This window comes from Siphateles boraxobius, unplaced genomic scaffold (genome assembly GCF_051911475.1).
Source record: "Siphateles boraxobius isolate OS27281-9 unplaced genomic scaffold, OSU_SipBor_1 1, whole genome shotgun sequence".
Lineage (NCBI taxonomy): Eukaryota > Metazoa > Chordata > Actinopteri > Cypriniformes > Leuciscidae > Siphateles > Siphateles boraxobius.
In genome coordinates, this window is record NW_027508699.1 from 8,520,346 (window position 1) to 8,538,024 (window position 17,679).

Consider the following 17,679-nt stretch of genomic DNA (forward strand, 5'->3'; position numbering starts at 1 on the left):
AATCCCTGTGAGCTAATAGCTCGATTCTCGACTGTGCCAGTACCAGCCAGTCGTCAAGATAATTTAACACGCGCTGATGTCTCAGAGGAGAAAGCACTGCATCCACACACTTCTTGATAGACCGAACGGCAGAACGGTGTATTGATAAGCCTGGCCCTCAAAGGCGAATCTCAAGAATGGCCTGTGACTAGGATTTATTTATGAGACGGCCGCCTCATGAGAGCTTTGTTCAAATGTCTCAGATCTAGTATGGGTCTGAGACCGCCGTCTTTTTTCAGAATCAGAAAATAGCGGCTGTAAAAACCCATATGTTTTAGCTCGGGGGGGACTAACTCTATCGCCCCTTTTCGCTCCTTTCCCCTCTATCGCTGATCTCCCTCGAACAGGACCGGAGATGGAGCTGGAGAGAGTGAGGCACACGGGGACGTGGCCGGCGTGCGTTCACTAACATCCATGCTTTCCGGTAGCCGTTGGCTGTGACGCTTCTTCTTTTTCGGCTGAGGGGGGGCCGGAGAGGGAAGCGTGGATGAGGCGGCGTCGCCAACACGGGAGAGGGCTAGCCGAGTTCGCAGCACGGAGATGGGCATGCTCTCACAGGCCGCACATCCGCCGGCCGACAGTGCATTCTCCGCGTGGTGAAGTCCCAGGCAAGGAATGCAGTCCACGTGTTCGTCCGCCTCGTGCAGCTTGCATCCGCACGTGGCGCAGGAGTTGAAACGAGGCATTTGAAACAACGCTCGTACAGATAAAACACACAGATATGCAAAGGATAATGAAAAGGATATCGCCGGATAGCCACAGGAGAGACGGCGTCAGGAGAAACACGGTTGAATGTGTCGTCTGCTGAACTGTAGCTCGCTCAGGCTGAAGCCTTGTACGCCCGCGCCATTGGATGTGCAGTTGCCGCAGCACAGCCTATGAGCGAGCCAGACGCTCATGTTCTAGCTGTGCAGCTGCAAATGCGCTTTACATAAAGGCTTCAGTAAATCGAGGAAAAGGAGTTTCCCCACTGCGTATAGCTACGCAATACGAAGTGACCGTTCGAAAGGGAACACAACCTAGCAATATACTACTGTATATTGTGGCAGCAACTTATGCATCACTCCCAAGTTCTTCAGAAAATAAAAAAGCCTAGTTTGCATTTGTTTGGTTGTGTAAAATGATAATGTTCTGGCAATGCAGAGATTGTCAAAGTACATGAAAATAACAATTATGCAGAGTTTTATTATGTTTCCTTTATTCAATTTAGCTCCCGTTCATTATTAAACGTGCAATAGTATGAACCGAAAAAATTTTTTTAATGACAAAGCAGGCAAAAAATCAGACTAAAATCAATTTATACACTTATATACAATGATTTCTTTTTCAATTTTATTGATTAGAAATATTTACTGTATGTACACAACTAAAATGAGCTTGGATAAAAGGCAAACATACATGGAGGCAAGGTAAACTCATAGATGAATAAGCTGTACATGAATAAATAATATGTAGAATAAAGCTGAATAAACCCAATGGAACCAATGAAACCCGAGACAAAACATCAAATCTGAATGAATATTTAATTTTGGTCTTCCTTTTGTTTTATGATTGGTGTGTATAATACAATTTATGGAAGACAGGAAGCATTTACACCTATAATATGGATCGTGTGATATTCCAGATTGTATAAAAATAGCCTTGTGTAGTTCACGAAAGTGCAGAAACAGAGCATGAACTACAGGAGTTTATTGATCACCATAAAGTTGATCTTGTCAGAAAGGTTATCAAATAACATACTGGGGTTCTATGTATAAACAAAAGGTGAGTAAAACTGTTCTGAAGCAGCATTGTGCACAAGCAGATATGATCAAATGCATCACATGAACAAACATGTTTCACTACCAAAGGGCTTTGAAACATTCCACAGTCCCTCAGTGTGAAAATACACTGAGGGATTCAAATTCCCTTACATTTCTCAAAGGCCACCATGGAACACATACTTAGTCTGGCTCAGAAAACTGGGTCAAAAATGGTATACAGTGATTGTTCCTGACTTTATAGTAAACTATCACTTACAGCTTAAGGATTTATTCAAATTGAGTTTCTGCTTCACTATAAATAAGGCAGAACCTACAGTCAACGGTACAGAAAATATACTAAATGAGTTGAATTCTCACAAGATCAATTTCTTTGGAAAGAAAAAGTCCATGGAGGTGTTTGTGTTACACCATCCTTATTAGCATGTAATTTCAGAGAGATCTGGCTCAAAAAAACAATACAATTTTAGCAATGGGGAGAGTAGGCCTACCAAGCTCTTGGTTGCATATGTACATTTATGTCTTTTAGGGTTCCATTGTCCGTTTCCCTGCTGCCTGACGGGCCTGTGACCTTCATCTGCCCTGAGGGTCTAATGCCTTTCCCTCCAAGACCAACCGGATCTCTTTGGCATCCAACGTCTCATACCGCAGTAAAGCTTCGGCCAGATTTTTGTGCTCTTTAGCCCGGGACTTTAAAAGCACTTTAGCACGCTCGTACGAATCCTAGAAGCAAACAAATATGAGGGTCAAAATCTCTGCTAGTCAGTGTGAATCAAATGTTTCGTTACTGATTTGTTAGTAGAGAGGACAGAGTTTACCCTCAGAAGTATCCTGACTTCCTGTTCAATGGCTGCCTGCGTTTCTGGGCTCTGCTTGGTGAGGTCAGCGTACGTCATGACACCCAACTATTATACAAGAGAAGATGGAGAGATAGATTGTTTTATTTAATGCCATGTCAGCATCTAAGGCTATTTTCATGGCAAAAAAATTCAATTACAAAAATACAAATATAAATACAATAAAACCAAGCAAACAAACAAGTCATATTGTACAATTTTTCTTTTTAAATTAACATGATAAATCCAATAGCTTTACAGGCATAATCTTACTAAATAAGCCATTAAGTGAAATAACTTCATAAACGAGCACTCCACTTGTATTAAACCCGGGATAGTCCAATAATAAAATAGAGGGGGGAATCTTCCAAACATGCATAAAGTTGAGTCTTCATCTTAAGCAAAAAAGCATGGGTCAAACTTGTATGACCTATACGACATCTGGTGAATACATACAAGAGAAGTCCATCAAGAAGTACGTTAACATGTTTCTAAGATATAATGAAATACTCAAACACAAGTTTTAAGTCTAGGGTTCCACCGGAAAGATCTAGGGGTGGGTTGGTTGGTTGGTTGCTAGGATATCCGCGGAAAAACAAGAATATAAATAATAATATTTAACAATTTTTACTATTTCACTTTGTTTTACTAAGACTGGTGGGAAATCGTGGGATTAATTAAAACTATTTTATTCTATTTTAGGCAATTGCAGATACTATTTTAACTAGTTTTAATACAGTGCTAATAGAAAAGCTAATAGTACAACTTAATTGTATTATATAGAAATACAGTTTACAATATACAATAGAGCTGCACGATTCTGGATAAATTGAGGATTTTTGTGGTTTAAAATAGAGATCACGATTCTGAACGGATAATTAAAAAATATAACGTAATTTACTAGAGGTTCTGACAAAATATGAATTTCTACAGTCGATTTAAAATATTTTTTTTTTTTACTATATTATTATTATATATTAATTTTAATGAATTATTAAAAAATCAGTTTGATCGAACGATTCGCTCATAAATACTTGTTTCATTACTGGATCAGTGTTTTTGAACAAATCTCTTGAATGATTGATTCAATGACAAATACTAACAGTCACTTGTTGCCACCTACTGGTTTTAGGATGCGCTTCCGTAGACATCCATGTTTATATCCGACCTAAAAACATTTATCCCAGTACTTCTGTGATATTACGAATTATTGTAAGACAGAAATTAATGATGTTATTTGTGAAGCCGTTTCATACCTGTACATGACAACTGCTCTCTCTGGGCCGACCCAGATCTGAATGTTCGCTATTATCGTACATGTCAAAGGATTAATAGAGACACTGGCGAATCATTGTCATTGAGGAATAAGATCGCATGGGTGTTTGAATCTAGATCAAAATCTTTTAACCATTAATCATGCAGCTCTAATATACAGTAAACAGTTTTTTTGATTTTCCTTTTGATGGATTCTGGAAATTGAAACTTATCCGTGAAGGCTACATGTGATTCTGCCTTGGAATATATATGTCAAATGGACAAATCTTTGAAGGCAGCATCATTATCACTAACATAAACTACCTAATAGAAGATTTTGAAATGGGTATTAAAAAGAAGAACTCTGGACTGTACGACTAGTTTTACAAAATTTCTGCACCTTTTATCATTTATTACTATACATGCAAAGTCTGGCTTGAGGGCTGAAACCATATTTCAGTACCCAGCGATGATCAGATAAATATGACAAACCTTTTCACTCATTCCAAATCTGGTCACCATCATTTTTGCTATTTTTGTAGCGCTGTCAAAATCACTTGATGCTCCTATATGAAAACAACAAAACATTACACAGATAAAACAAACAGAAATAAGTGACGAGCATAATTTTGGCTTGTTTACTATTCATGCGGTGCCCTCTTACGTATTTGCATGATATGAAGTACAATAACAATTCCATGTACTTACAGCCGGTTCACTCGAATGTAATCAATAAGTGAATTACACCGCAATACTGCAACCTACCAGTAGTGATATTTTCACTGCCGAAAATGAGCTCCTCAGCCACTCGGCCGCCCATGCTGACGTCCATCTGAGCCAGAAGCTGAGCACGAGTTTCACTCCAGCGGTCACTCTCTGGAAGCATCGACACCTACAGAGAAGAGGAAAAACTGGATCTAAATCAAGGAAGACTCGTAACTGAGACGTCCCATTAAATTAAACTCAGAGCTCATATCGCTAAGAAGAACACACAAGACCTATCAAGCTTTAGATTCTGATGACGAATTAAGCATGTACTCACGTGACCCAAAGTGGGGCCTCTGGGCATAATGGTGGCTTTATTTATGGGCATGGCTCCTTTGGTGTAGTATGCAATAATAGCATGGCCTGACTCGTGGTACGCTGTAATTTCTTTATTCCTCTGATCAATCTCTGCACTCTTGCGTTCTGGGCCTGAGGAGGGAGCAAGTGAATGGAAAATTCATTGATCTTGAGCAAAGTTTATCATGCAAAATGAGTTCGAGGCACTTACCCATCAGTATTTTGTCCTTAGCAAACTCCAGCTCCTTCATGGTCACCATGTCTTTACCGTCCACAGCGGCCCGAAGAGCAGCCTGATTTACAAGATTCTCCAACTCGGCACCGGAGAACCCCACCGTTCCTCTAGCAATGACCTCTGCCTCCACAGCTAATGTCCAGAAAAGACAATAATCCTTAAGAACAGCTACTTTACCTGCTCTATTATTATTATTATTATTTTACCTTACAACATTAAGGACATGTGTCCACCACAGCTCAGAAAACGCCTAGCACTGGGCGCTTGAAAGCGTTTTGGCAGGGCCGCGTTTTTTTCAGTTGAGACGCTTCGTTGCTATGATACAGAATATCCGCAGCAAAGTTTACTTGTAACTGATTTGGCAGATAATTTGTTTCATACTAAAAATTCATTTTTCATCCATTTTGTTCGGTTAGCTCTGCTGGTTGATGTTGTTGTACAGAAAGAATGTTGTGACAGTTGGTCAGTGTGGTATTTGTCCCGCCCCTCCTCCACTGCGATTGGACGGCTGGGTAAAAAGTGACAGTGATGAGCGCAGCGTTTTACCCAAAGTTGAACATTTTTCAACTCTCGGCGACCAGTAAAAAACGTCGGGCGCTCAGCGCTTGAGCGTTAAATACATGCTCAGCGCCTCGCTACGCTCATGGCGTTTAAAAAACGCGGCGCTCCCATTGAAAACAATTGGAATTTTACGACAGCTGCGTGAAAAAAACGCTTTGGTGGACACACGGCCTAACAGTTTAGAATCTTGTGTGTAAACTTAAGAAATTAGTATTTAACACGCCACTCACCAGAGTCTACTTTAATTTTTTTAAGGTACCACTTGAGGATTTCAGTGCGGCCCTTCACATCTGGTCTGGGGACGGTGACCTGCATATCAAAACGGCCCGGCCGGATCAGAGCGCTGGGGAACAAGAGAGCATTCAGATTCAATTCACATTCATTTGTATAGCGCTTTTCACAATACATATCGTTTCAAAGCAGCTTTACAGAAAATGCATGTCTACATTACAATTTAGTGTGATCTGTCATCAGAGGTGTCTGTGTCCAAGTTATGCATTTCAGAAATGTGCATATACAAATCACAGTTAGCTGATAATGTATTAATTTCAACAATTTATCAAACAGATCTTCTGACCAATCAGCAACATTATACCCCAACAATATCAGACATATATATATATATCTTATTATGTATCGTAAACCAACCCTTCAGTATTTAGATGTTTGAAAAGAAATCTACGTACGTATCCAAAGCTTCCGGGAAGTTTGTTGCTCCGATTATGATGACTCCTTCGTTTGGCTTAAACCTGCAGATGTTAAACACAAAAGGTCAGTGATCACAAACTTTCCACTGGAACGCAGAGTGCAGCCATTAGTTATTTGGGTTGCATGTCTCACCCATCCATCTCTGCTAGAAGCTGATTGATTGTCTGTCTAGAATAGGGGTGCATGGGAGACTCAATCCTCTTTCCTCCAACACTATCCAGCTCATCAATGAAGATAACACAAGGAGCATTAGCTTTAGCTTCCCCTAGAGGACAAATGCAGGAGAATTTTTTCAACATTTGTAGCAGTCATGCAATCATTCATTTACCAGAATCAGAACTCAGAATCAGTCACATAGTATGGCCTATAATGATATATAAACAATCATGCTGGAATTGTGATTTAGAGGGGCACTATGTGAGCTAGTAGGAACTCACTGAAAAGGTTTCTGATACGACTGGCACCAACACCAACAAACATCTCATCAAACTCGGAGCCAGATGCGTAGTAGAATGGCACATCTGCCTCGCCCGCCACAGCACGGGCCAACAGGGTCTTTCCTGTCCCCGGAGGCCCAACCAACAAGATTCCTGGAAAAAAGTTAATGTTAATGTTAGTTACATGTTAGTTAATGAAGTTAATGTGGTAGGAAATCTAAAGCTGCCAAATAGAATCAGTGCGTTTCAGAAAGAAACATTTGATTTTACTTGTGGAGAAAGGTGTAAATATTTGAAAATAAAGTCATATGGGTTTGGTGAGTAAACAATGGTATAATTTAAATATAGCTATTTAAATGGTTCTGGCTTGGAGCCATCTGTCAAATGCGAGTTCTTGCCTTTAGGCAGCTTTCCTCCCAAAACGGTGAACTTCTGAGGGTTCCGGAGAAACTCCACCACCTCCTGCAGCTCGTTCTTGGCCTCCTCCGCACCCTTCACATGCTCGAAAGTGACGTTCTTCATCTGGACAGGGTCCACAGCTGAGTCCAGGCCTGATGTAGTTCGGAATCGCACTGTCCGGAATGGTTACATTATAGTTCACACTCCAAACACACAAACACCAAGCACTAGTGCCAAGCCAGCTAAGTAAGCATTACTAACGGTTTTCAATCCAAGCCAAAACTTTAAACTAGAGCAGCACGATTCTGGATGAATTGAGAATCACGATTTTCTTGTTTCAAACAGAGATCACGTTTCTGAAGAGACAACTAAACAAAATAACGTTTCGACAAAATGTAATTTACTGCAGTCTTTTTAAAAAATGTAAAAAAAACGGTTTGAATGAATGATTCAATGACTCACTCATAAAGACATAAATTGTTTGATTACTGGATGAATTGTGTTTTTGAACAAATCTCTTAAAATAATGATTCAATGACTCACTTATAAGAGACTTCACTTGTTTCATTACTGGATAAATCAGCATTTTTGAACGAATCTCTTGAATGAATGATTCAAAGACAAAAACATGTTTTAACAGTCACTTGTAACCACCTACTGGTGTAACGATGTAATTGATTCGGTACAGGTTTAATAGACACAGGCGTATAGTTGTTGTTTAGGAATGAGATTGCATGGGTGTTTAGGAATGAGATTGCATGGGTGTTTAGGAATGAGATTGCATGGGTGTTTGAATCGAGATCGCAATCTTTTAGCGACTAATCGTGGGGCTCTACTTGAAACCTCTCAAATGATTTTAGCTCTCAAATCGGATTTTACATTAAACAATTGGCAAACTTGGCACACAGGACATAAACTATCTGCTTGCTAAGTCACAACATATCGAAAGTGTTTTCCGGGTCCAAGCCTCCACTACATTTCAACAGAGTGCACTATTCCAAGAGTCGTTAATGAGAACTATTTATTTATTTAAAGCAACATTTTAGCTAAGCTTGTACTCTACAGTCTCCGGGCTCATGATGTCCGGAGCACCATTATTTTAACGATTCATAAAAGATGAATCACTGTATGGCCATCTGAGATTTTTATATGGAGATAAAGGTTAGGATCATGATTTATTTGGTAGTATTACAGCACAGCACACTTGAGTGTATATTGGCACCATTTGTTGTTTATGTTGTCATCTGAGCATTTGGACCCAGAGTTGATGTAAGACTTAACAAGCAGATACTCAACTTTAGGGCTGGAATACACAACATGACTTAAAATCTGAACACACTTGTCGACTTTCCAAAATGGTTACAGAGAAAAACTGGGCATCATGTACTAAATGACTCAAGGTCAAACAATAGCAGACTTTCAATCCATTTACCTTTTTTTACCAGTTTCAACCTATCATACACTTAGATTTTCTGCGAAATCTGACTGCCCAAAATTGACGTGCAGTACACAAATCTGTTGTGTAGTGTATTTCAGCCTTTAGTTAGAGGCAAATCAGACATGCGGAAGTTTCTTTGGAACATTTACCTGATAAGAAAGGTGTTTTTGAGAGTCCATACAAGCCCAACAGCAAAAGCACCAATAGTATCAGTCGCATCCTCCTTAGTGACTCTATTGAAGATGATGACAAATGTTTTTTATACAATAAATAACAAAAAAGGAAACAACCATATCATGTTGAAAACCTTCTATCATGCATTCACAATTCATCATTTTTTATCGATCTAAGACAACGTGCCTTGTGTTCTCTGTGTTAGGGCCTGAGCTTTAAGGAAGCCCTCAGCAAAACCAGTCTTAAAAGTATCATGTTGCCCATCAGGAATATTTTTGTTTTTAAGGAGCTTGTCCAGAGTTTCAACATCTGGCCCTTTGTCTCGTGTGAGGAAACCCTAATGGACAAAAATACAAATAACATTGTAACACCAATATAAACTTTACCAAATATACATTCACAATGCAGTGAAAACATACTAAAGCATTAGATTTGGTATCAAGCAATAACAACCAAAATTGTCATAATTTACTCGTCCTCATGCCGTTCTAAATCTGTAGCCTTTGTATTAATTTCTTCTGTAGAAAGCAAAAGGAGGTCTTTTAAATATGGCTACATGCAATTAAGAAAATGGCTTATTCCAGGGATTGTGCAAAAAGCACAGTTCTGAAACATCATGTAAATGTGAACGTTGTATTTCTTTACCCTGTTTAAAGTGATAGTTCACCAAAAAATGAAAATTCTGTCATTAATTACTCACCCTCGTGCCGTTCCAAACCCGTAAGACCTTCCTTCATCTTCAGAACACAAATTAAGATATTTTTTATAAAATCTGAGAGGTTCATGACCCCTCCATAGGCAGCAATGTCATCGCAACTTTCAAGGCCCAGAATGTAGTAAAGACATCGTTAAAATAGTCCATGTGTCTCAACCTTAATGTTATGAAGTGACGAGAATACTTTTGTGCGCAAAAATAATAAAGACAATAACACGCGAGGCGGCGTTCTGACGTAGAACCCAGAAACACTGTACTGTGTTTACTACGTCAATAGTGTAGGAGCTCTGATACAGAAGAGAAGAAATTGTTGAATAAAGGTTTTTTTTTGTGGGGGCGGGTTACTCACAAAAAGTTTTCTCGTTGCTTCATAACATTACATTTGAATCACTGTAGTCACATGACTATTTTAGGTAGTCTTTACTACCTTTCTGGGCCTTGAAAGTTGCAGTCTATGGATGGTCATTATTTTTGATTTCATCAAAAATATCTTCGTTTGTGTTTTACTGGTTTGGAACGACAGTAATTAATGACAGAAATTTCATTTTTGGGTGAAATATCCCTTCAAGGGAGTTACGACATCTAGGTTTCTGCCGGAAATGACTCTCATGTTGTCATGTAGTTGAAATATTTCGATCCAAGTCCCACAGAAGTAAAAGTCATACATTTTTGGAAGGATATGAGGGAGAGAACATCATGAAAATGTAATTTTTTGGGTGCATCTCTTCATGGAAATAAACACATTAGGCTGATAATATCATTCAAAAGGAAGCACTGTGTGGGTGACCTTCATAAACGATGGTGTAAATCCCTCAGGCTCCGCTGAACTGTCTAAGCCTCCCTGTAGGCGCCGTGTTTTGGACTTCAGAGTTTTAAAGCCTCGATTTTGGACCAACACTGAAAAACACAATTACAATTCGATGAACATAAGCGGACACCACAGATTATAATTTTAAAATGATGCTGCCTGTTGTGTCGACTGAATAATAAACTGTACACATTACATGGCAAATATTGGAGATCTGTACATAGTGTTTGGAGAGGTGACTTGTTTTGCCTGGAGAAGACAGGAGTAACGCCACCCATTCTGGAAAACCCTAAATAAGAGAGAAGAAATTGATCTGTTAATTCATCAGATGAGTATGGAAGCTTGTTTCCGCCACGGAATAAAACATTAAAAAGGTAATCGAGACTTTTTATCTCACCATTCTGACTTTTTTTAGTCAGAATTGTGTGATATTAAGTCGCAACTGGCGAGTTATAAAGTCAGAAATGCGTGATATTAAGTCACAATCGTATGTTATAAGGTCAAAATTGCATGTTATAACGTTGCAATTGTGTGTTTTAAATATATGTATAATTTTTTATATTAAGAGAAATAAACTCGCAATTTTGACTTTTTTTCTCGGAATTGCATGTTTATATCTCGCAATTCTGACTTTAGAACACTCAATTGGGAGATATAAAGTCAGAATTGCATGATATAAAGTCAAGATTTTGTGTTATAAAGTATTTTTTACTTGTTTTCTCTCAAAATTGCAACGTTATATAACACAATTCTGACTTCATATCTCGCATTTCTAAGAAATAAAATCAGAATTGCGAGATGTAAACTCACAGATAAAAAAGTCGCAATTATCTTTTAAAATGTTTTATTCTGTGACGGAAACAAGCTTCCATAGAGAAGAGATTCATCATGAGAAAGCTGAACAATCAAATATGTATTCAAAGGTTTCAATTACAGCTCCAACAATGAACTATTGTGAATCCTGTTATGTAAATAGGAAACTGGCACGGGAAAATGCTGGATAAGCACTGAAGAAACAAAAACCTTCGCAAGGAACTTCAACGAATTATAATGTGATGGAATCAAAATGCAAAAGAAATTTACAGTAAGTTCTACTATATGAAATTGATGATAAAAAAACAAGATTACAAAATAAAAGAAAATCAACAAAGCTTATGATTTACGTCTTTGGTTCAGGTTTCAAGAAAGTGAAGCGTCTCACCATGTTTGTTGTGAAAGAAAGAATCTGAGGAGAGATGGGAAGTCCTCCAGATGTTTGTGTCGGTCCTCAGTTGTGATGGCGAGTCCTGCTGAGAAACACGTGGCAGGAGCTTCTCCACCAGCTCATCCAGCTGACCGACTCCTAGATCTGTCAGACCTAAATCCCTGAGCGTCAGTGACGGCTTCCCGGCACAACACCACACATGCAGAATTTAAAGAGGAAAAACAGCATACTTGATTTAAAAGCTGACAACATTCGACTGATCCGTTTTATGAGCACGCTTCCATATAAAAAGCTAATGATTGGAAGGAACAGAGGGAAAAAAACACACCAATAACCTACATGTGTACAACATAAATGATGTTAAATGTAATCACCTCTGTGCTGTTCAGCTCTTGTTCTGGGGTGTTCTCTCTGTGTGTGTGCTTGACTGAAGTGTTGCTGCTCACTGAACCCGTCAGAGAGTGCAGAGCGTTGATGAGGTGACTCAGCTGGACTGTTACCTGACAAAAACACACATTTCTTCTTTAATGTCCTGAGAAATAAATCTTTCATTAAAAACATTATTTATACATGTTAAGGGTAACATCAAAACTGTCCTGGACACTTTTAACCAGGCCTTCAACATACGTTGTTTTATATATGCTTTTCAGGTGCCGTTTAAAAGATTTTGATAGATTGATGACCAGGGTAAAGTTTCAATCTCAAAATATGAAATTCTATGATACATATTACACCTATGATGATTTAAACCAGTGTTTTGTTTTTAGCTTCATTTTCATTTTAGTAATATTTTGAATTAGCTTTTAGTTTTACATTTTTAGTTATGCTAATTTTAGTTTAATTTTGTTATGTGCTTTTGTCATTTTATTTAAAGTATTGCTATTTAGGTTTCATTTATTTATATATCAGTTTTAGTTTCATTTTATCTATTTCCAGTTAATAACCTTAGTACTTCAACTTAAATGTATTTCTGAATATTGCACAAGGAGTATTTAAAAAAAAAATTTGTTGAAATTGTTCAACTAACATTTATATTTATAATAACCCTGATTTCACCTACAGTTTTGCCCCTAATTAAAGTTTTATCCATAATTAGTGTACTTGTTTATCAAGGAAACAGCATCAGAAACGTTAGTGGATTAAAAGGTGAAATGTAAAATATAAAACACAATATATAAAAAAAATATATATATAATAATAATAAAATATATAACGTCATAGTATTATGTTTTGCAATATTATTTAACTGTGTGCTTTTAGCTATGAAATTATTCTAAGCAAGATGTTATTTAACGTTACATTTAAGTTGGTTAATTTCCACAACTAAATCTATTAAACATAATCATTAACTATTTAACTCATCTGAGACATTGTGGTGGAATAAATATTCATGACTTTTCATGAAAAAATACTCTTGTGCTGTAACTTAATGTTTTGATTATACAAACAATAATAAACACGAATAAATCAATAACAATGTAAGCAAGTCAGCTACAGCTATAATGACTGAACTAATAATATGAAACATGACGTTGACTTTTCAGCGTGATACTCAAAAGCTATTCTCTCAAATCTTGATATTAAAGACACACTGTTCTGATGTAACGTTAAGTGCTAGCTAACCAGCTAACCTAGCCTGCGTAACGTTACATGGAAAGTTATGAAACGAGCTGTCCTGAACAATTGCAATTTGATACCTGTGGCTGTAGGGAAGTAGAAAGAGAAAACATCTCCGATTAGCTGATGACAAACTCTTTTGGACAACGTGAGTTTATTGATATGGAGTAACGTAATGTCCTCCACCGGTGTCCTCTTCCGTTCAACTAGCCTCGCAGAAACTGCACCAGCATTACGTTAACGTTATACAACATCCGGGATGGAGGATGACAAAATAAAAGTCTTAACTGCTGCGTTGCCCAATGTCTACTATCCTGTTGCCTTGTCATCATAATGCTACTCATCTTCGAATCTCTATCCATTTCTTCTTCTGCAGAATTAACCTTGGGGTTAACTTCAATGTTAATTTATATACGTTTGTTCATTCTTTATTCTTAATGATAATACATGAAATTGATACAATTTATCTTAACAATGTCAATAATTCCATCCCTTAAAACTCATCTTTGATCATGACAAATGCATATAAGGTTATGCCTGATGAAGGTCATGAGACCAAAACGTTGCCAATATATATTTCTTGATACTTTTTGCAAGTATTGATAGTGCAGGTTTTCCAATTGTTTTTTTCTCGCTGATTGCTCCTATGATTACCAGACTATTAAAACTGACTGAATATGACAGCCCCACCTTAGATATTTTTCACCAGCCGCCACTGAAGGTCATTAAAAAAACAAAACAAAAAAACTAAAACAAAGCAAAACCTTTTGCACATTACCTTTGGCCACCACTATAAATGATTAGTGTGGTTCATGCCACAATAGTATTTAAGACCCTGCTTACTGTGCATTGAAGGGTCATCACCGGCACCAGCAATGCTGTATTTTTCCGTCGCCAAAAATGTCATTATTTCTTTCATTACTGCAGTCAGAGCATTGATTTGTAGAGTGGGAGAAGTTGTTTCATTTCTTACAAGGTCAGTTACAAAAACAATATCTTTACGATCAAGCCTATATCGTTTATTTGACTCCCTGTCATCATATCATAATATACATAACATACATAACTCCAAAACATTAGAATACCCCTCCAGCACTCTTAATAAATTTAGGAGCTGAGATTTAACACCTAGGGAACTTAATGAATCACACTTATACTTAAGTTTAAATGAGCCAAATAATGAGAAACAACCAAATCGCTTACCACAGCTATGCAGACGACACACAGCTCTACTTAGCCCTATCGCCTAACGATTACAGCCCCATTAACTCTCTGTTCCAAAGCATTGATGAAATAAACAATTGGATGTGCCAAAACTTTCTTCAGTTAAACAAAGACAAAACTGAAGTCATTGCGTTTGGAAACAAAGATGATGTTCTCAAGGTGAACGCATACCTTCAGTCTAGGGATCAAACAACTAAAAATCAAGTCAGGAATCTTGGTATGTCTCTAGAGACAGACCTTAGTTTCAGTAGTCATGTCAAAGCAATAACTAAATCAGCATACTATCACCTGAAAAATGTTGCAAGAGTTAGATGCTTTGTTTCCAGTCAAGACTTAGAGAAACTTGTGCATGCTTTCATCACCAGCAGGGTGGATTATTGTAATGGACTCCTCACTGGCCTTCCCAAAAAGACCATAAGACAGTTGCAGCTCATACAGAACGCTGCTGCTAGGATTCTGAGCAGAACCAGAAAATATGAACATATCACACCAGTCCTCAGGTCTTTACACTGGCTGCCAGTTACATTTAGGTCTTACATTTAGGTTCCAAGCGGACGTCATCCATTTGCTTGCGATTCTTCATCAGGAACACCATGAAGCGCTGCTGGGCATGAGGGATGACCAGGAGCGACGGTTCCAAGCGCTCGTCCAAGCCCAGCAGGAAAACTGCTGTTCCGGAGCTGGATTGACCGGGAGGTTTGGGCAACACCATCTGCGCCACTACTGCACAGTCACGTGCCTCTGAACAAGATGGGGTCGCAGGATGATCCAGAGGCTTTCCTTGACCTATTTGAGAGGTCCGCAGACGCAGTGGTTGGGCGCACGAGGACTGGTCATTGCGGCTAATTCCCCTGCTCTCCGGAGAGGCGGAGGTGACCGCACAGCAACTACATGTCCAGAACCTTCTGGTCTAAGAAGACCTGAAAGGCGCCATCTGCAGCGGATCGGCCGAAGTCCAAAACAGAATCGGCAGAGGTTCAGATCGCTGTACCTCGGGGAAAGGGGCCGACCCTTTGTGATGGCGCAACAGCTCCCGGACTCCTGCCGCAAATGGCCGATGGCCGGGGGAAGCGACGTCGAGGAGGTCATCGACAAGGTGGTGCTGTAGCAGTTTGTGGCGTGGCTTCCGAAGAAGACCGCGCAGTGGTCCAATGCCGCTGAACCAGGCCATCCAACTGGCGGAGGACCAGATGGTGGCGTGGTCTGGGGTCGGCGAAACCCTACCAGCAGCTTCTCTCTCTCTTTCTCTTCCCGTGTGTTTTCCCCCACTCCTTCCCCTTCTAAACCTGTCCCGCTCCCTAGGTCCCGAGGGGGTTTCAAACCCCACCCGACACCTCGGTGGAGGAGTGGACCAGCGGCGGAACCAACAGCGAGTCTCAGAGCGCCGCCCAGGGGGGCGGGCCTGACAACCTGCACTGCCAGCGGCACTCCTGTGCCTCTGCTCTCTCCACGCCGATTCCTTGACCCGCTTCCTGCCACTAGACGGCGGGGAGGTCTGGGCCGGCCTGTTGGCGTTGCGGGTATCTGGGTAATTTTATCGATCGGTGTCCAGTGATGGAGGTGGCCGCAGGCAGGCCACCCTCGATCAAGCTGGCCTGTATCAGATACCTGTGAGTATGAAGGGGGATACGTATCATGCTTTGGTGGATTCAGGGTATTTGGGACAATCAGCAACACTTAATCGTCTAATAACCCGATTTTTCTGGCCGGGCATTCACGAGAACGTGCAAGGGTGGTGCACGTCTTGTTGGTAAATCCACCGGCCACTCCAAAAGCACCATTGTGCCCACTTTCTCTTATGCAGGTCCCCTTCAAACGAAGTGGCATGGACCTCATCAAGCTATTAGAATGATCTGCACAAGGGCATCGCTTTGCATTATTTCTGGTGGATTATGCAACACGATACCCAGAGGCAGTGCAAAAAACAAAATCAAGACTTTGTAAAAGGGAATAATAGGACCGCTTTAAACCTGTTAAATGAAAATAGAAGTGGGATCACAACATTCACTGGCTCAGAAAACTTGTAATACTCACTGTTCTCTGAACTTCTCTCTTAATGTTTACTTCCTCGTTGTAAAATTAATTCTGCTATAATGGTTTCACTTTTATGTGTCCCCTGACAAGTCAAGGAAGAGTCTAAAAGTTCAAAAAGACCGTAAAGTATTTAGAACAAGGATACTTTTCGTGAATATTGAATCTAATTTTTTAATTTCTATTTTTTCAATTGTTTATTTGAATATATACAGGCAGCTCTCTACAACAAAGTAAACCGCTGTTGTCTGTTAACTTTCTCACAACTTGCTCCCTCTAAAGGCTTCAAGTGCAATATTTTAACAGTGTGCTAGAGTAAGAATGAGCAAATAAAAAATACAAATATTAATATTTAAAAATAATAATAATAATAATAATGTGGGTGTGAGTTCTTTGTGAAACTTACTTTAATAACTAACAGAAATCAAATCTATCAAAAACCAGGATTCTAATGGGTTTAAAGGAAACACTTCTTAAAAGTGGAATGGTTTCTGTAAATCCAGTATTCAAAAAGCTGTTTGGGTCTTAGCTTTCAGTCATAGTCACATGACTAGTGGGTTGTCTGTCTGTGCAATTGCACAAACCCTAACATATACTGTATAAGCAGTAGGCATTTAAAAAAAAAATCAGAATGCTCTGCTTTTATTGTTAATTTTATTTCTTATAAATTATATTTGTACTTCTTATGCATCTGTTGTGATTTTATGAGTATTATATTTCTATGTAAAGCATGTTGCTTGCACTGTGTATGAAATGTGCTTTATAAATAAACTTGCCTTTTCTAAATTATTAATAATTTATTGCCAATGTGTGAATAATATGTAATCATGTAATCAGTCAAAAGAAGTCTGATAGCAAGTATTTTAGAATGTAATGTAATCTATACAAGTGCTAAATTTTTTAAATCTGATCATGCAATCCAGATTACAATAGTTATATATGATTGTTAAATTTGTCTTAATATGAAATATATACACTTAATATGGTCTTAAATGAAGAAATGCATGCCTGATCTACAAGGCAATCAGTGCTGAGAAACTGACTTTGATTTTATATTTGACCCTGAAGTTACATCCAACATCTAGGATTTAGGTTTTAATAATAACAAAAATAATTCCATACAGAACAGTTTAATGTTATATTGTGATGTGACATAAATTGTTTAAATACACTACAA

The 17,679-nt window shown here is 38.8% G+C and overlaps 1 protein-coding gene across 2 annotated transcripts; it reads right to left on the reverse strand.

The window, feature by feature from the left end:
* Positions 1-1,351: 1,351 nt before the first annotated feature.
* On the reverse strand, positions 1,352-13,508 carry yme1l1b (YME1-like 1b). 2 transcript variants are annotated; one of them, XM_077197616.1, is made up of 18 exons: positions 13,328-13,508; positions 12,005-12,130; positions 11,628-11,808; positions 10,623-10,715; positions 10,406-10,515; positions 9,090-9,240; positions 8,879-8,962; positions 7,291-7,464; positions 6,893-7,045; positions 6,588-6,720; positions 6,434-6,496; positions 5,978-6,090; positions 5,163-5,318; positions 4,932-5,083; positions 4,655-4,781; positions 4,382-4,455; positions 2,618-2,704; positions 1,352-2,522 (listed from the first exon to the last, which is right to left on the reverse strand). In XM_077197616.1, exons 1-18 carry the CDS (start codon positions 13,358-13,360, stop codon positions 2,373-2,375), a joined length of 2,160 nt encoding a protein of 719 aa, XP_077053731.1. In that variant the 5' UTR covers positions 13,361-13,508; the 3' UTR covers positions 1,352-2,372. The 2 variants fall into 2 exon arrangements, with proteins under 2 accessions (XP_077053731.1, XP_077053811.1); XM_077197696.1 differs by having other exon boundaries at positions 10,647-10,715; positions 13,328-13,499.
* Between the last annotated feature and the right edge of the window lie 4,171 nt (positions 13,509-17,679).